This window comes from Herpailurus yagouaroundi, unplaced genomic scaffold, assembly GCF_014898765.1.
Source record: "Herpailurus yagouaroundi ecotype Mexico unplaced genomic scaffold, PumYag 163, whole genome shotgun sequence".
In the NCBI taxonomy this organism is placed as follows: Eukaryota; Metazoa; Chordata; class Mammalia; order Carnivora; family Felidae; genus Herpailurus; species Herpailurus yagouaroundi.
Window position 1 is genome coordinate 9,435,724 of NW_024412404.1, and position 3,118 is coordinate 9,438,841.

The 3,118-nt window shown below is 40.7% G+C and overlaps 1 protein-coding gene across 1 annotated transcript in view; it reads right to left on the reverse strand.

The window, feature by feature from the left end:
- Nucleotides 1-2,782: 2,782 nt before the first annotated feature.
- DNAJC12 (DnaJ heat shock protein family (Hsp40) member C12) overlaps nucleotides 2,783-3,118 on the reverse strand; it is a 45,631-nt gene continuing 45,295 nt past the window's right edge. The window contains exon 5 of the mRNA XM_040485157.1: nucleotides 2,783-3,066. Coding sequence (XP_040341091.1) covers nucleotides 3,038-3,066 — 29 coding nt within the window. The 3' untranslated portion in view covers nucleotides 2,783-3,037. The remainder of the gene's footprint in view (nucleotides 3,067-3,118) is intronic.

Below are 3,118 nucleotides of genomic sequence, written 5' to 3' on the forward strand. Positions count from 1 at the left end.
AGTGTGGTTTTTAGAATGTAGCAAAAGCTACAATTTCCTCAGGAAAATGAGGTTAGTTGTGAGGTTCAAACAAGAAACATGAGAAGAGGCTTAGAAACTGTGAAAGGTACTAATCACCATTAGTAGTAGTAGTAGTAGTATCATTATTAGACCCTGTTTTAGAGCCTCCCCTAGTGGTAATGAGCTGGGAAGTGTTTAATATATTAAATATAACTATGTGCTCAACTGACTGAGCCACCCAGGTGCCCATAAATATAACTATATGCAATATACTTTACTCGGAAGACAAATCAGCATTGTCTTCAATAGTATCAAGAATGGCATCAAATTTGGGGTGCCTGGGTGGCTCAGTTGGTTAGGCGTCCGACTTCAGCTCAGGTCATGATCTCACAGTCTGTGAGTTCAAGCCCCATGTGACACTCAGAGCCTGGAGCCTGCTGCCGATTCTGTGTCTCCCTCTCTCTCTGCCTCTCCCCTACTCGCACTCTCTCTCTCTCTCTCTCAAAAATAAACATTTTTTTTAAATTAAAAAAAAAGGAATGGCATCAAATTTAACTGAATGTAAAAAGACAGTTGACGTGTATGGAGCTGGTATTTGTAGATATACCTACTTAATTGTAATCTCTCCCTTTCTATCCCTGCCCTTTTACTTAAAAGAACAGTAAAAAAGAAGGGGGGCGGGTCGTCTGGGTGGAAAGAAAGATGGAGAAGACACATCCTCTTTCTCTGCATTTACTGTTCTCACTAGTCCTTGACTTCTAACCTACATGCTCCTTGTCAGTCCCACACTGTCCTGGTCCCACTGGAGGCCCTAAACAGGCCAATTCTGGAGCTGGTCCTGGGCAGAGATACTATGTTCTCTAAGGGGAGATTCTAATTTCCAGCCACGGGTAGAAGAAACTGGACCAGAGCACTCAACTGACTTTCCCTAAATCCCACAGGTTAGAACAAGAGAAAGATCTAGTTCTCCATAAACCTAACCTAGATTCCACTATGGAAACATTCATGCCGGGCAAGCTAATCAATACAAGAAATTGTCAAAGCAAAAACACTGGAAGAAATGATAGAGCTCGGATGGGAGGAGAAAGGATGAGAATGAGCTGCCTGATACAAAATATTCTCCTTCAAGGAAGGTAGATGACACAGAACACTGAGAAGTAATAATACTGAAGACATAGCCACACTGATGCATATCACAGAACCTGAAATTGAAGAGAACTGAAGCCTTTCATTGTGAGACATTTCATCATTTTCTAAGTAATTGCATCAGTTTTATAATTTCTTCCATCACTGACTCCCCAGCGGTCCTGGCATCTCCTCATCTCTGATGTGGAGGTGGTGGGTAATGGTGTTTGCCTCCAGGAAATTAAAGACCCCTCTCAATAACTGCATTAGTCATTGACACTTGCTGCTGTGACTGATCCTGTATCCACCATCAGATCCGGGTGCAGAAAGGATATGAAAATTCATAAGCAGGAGAACAATGTTATCTACTTTCCCTTATCCAGCTCTCTCTTTACAAGAAATATCTGCAAGTCTTTTTTCCATTTATAATTTGCTCATCAAGGGGCATATTTTTGACAGGCGGGGATATATCCATTTGGGACTGGAAACTTTGGGATCACAGGAAATTGTGAATTCCGCCTAGGTTTTCCAGAGTTGCTCTGTTGAGTTGCCTGTTGCTCTGCTGTTTAAAAGAGCAAAAATATTTCAGAATTATATTTCCAACATTTCAGGACACCCAGAAGGCAGGAAGCTGTTACACTGAGAAAAGCACTCTGTTCTCCTCCTGTCTCTGTGAGAAGTTACTGGAAGAAAAGTATACACTGATTTTATTATTGCTTATATATTGGTCACCCCCTGACATCAGGGATTTGGGGAAGTGATGGGTATATTGTTCCATAAGCACAGTGCTTCAAACTGAACCACTCAACAAATGTGGCCTAGATTTAAAGAAACAAAACAGGGGCACCTGGGTGGCTCAGTTGATTAAGCATCCAACTTCGGCTCAGGTCATGATCTCACCATTCCCAAGTTTGAGCCCCATGTCAGGCTCTGTGCTGAGAGCTCAGAGCCTGGAGTCTGTTTCAGATTCTGTCTCTCTCTCTCTCTCTCTCTCCCTCTCTCTCTCTCTCTCTTTATGCCCCTCCTCCACTCTTGCCCACGCACACTCTCTCTCTCAAAAATAAACATCAAAAAAAATTTTAATAAATAAATAAAATAAAAACAGAACAAAACAAAACTGTAGGCAACAATACCAATGAACAAACTGTTTTCTGGGTTTTCCAATCCATTGGCCCTAAAATCTTTGAAACTTGCTAAATTGCTTCATTTCTTTGTTTAAGAACATTGTAATGCAATTCAAAATTAATACATACTCCTTGATCCATCCCAGTGCTAGCTTTTCATCCTATGGGTGTACTTCACATGCAAGAAATACTGTGCACAAAGCTATTCATTACAGTGTTTTTTGTGATTGAAAAAAAATGTAAATAACCTTGAAAAGCATCAATCAAGTAGGGGACAAGTTAAATAAATTGTGTGGTTCATCCACACCATGGAATATTATAAAGCACACAAAAAGCAGGGCACCTGGCTGGCTCGGTGGAGCATACAACTCTTGATTTCAGGATTGTAAGTTCAAGCCCCATGTTGGGTATAAAGATTACCTAAAAAAATAAAATCTTAAAAAAGAAAGCACATAAAAAGAATAAGCCCTAACATACTAAAATGGAAAAATCTCCAAGATATATCAACTGAATAAATGGAAGTTATGCAGCACTGTAAATAGTAAGCTACCATTTATGTAAAGAAGAGAAATACATTCATGTATAAACTCACAAGATAGCCAAGGAAAGATATGCAATAAATGATGCCTCTGAGATGAATAATGGGGGGAAAGGGATTGAGGAGTGGGGGGTGGGGGGGAAGGAGACCACAATTCTGTTATTGATTATCAAGTTTTAACACATGATAACAAGGCGCCTGGCTGGCTCAGTCAGTAGAGCATGCAACTCTTGACCTCAGGGTTGTGGAGTCAAGCCTCACATTTGGGTGCAGAACTTTCTAAAAGAGAGAGAGAGAGAGAGAGAGAGAGAGAGAGAGAGAGAGAGAGAGA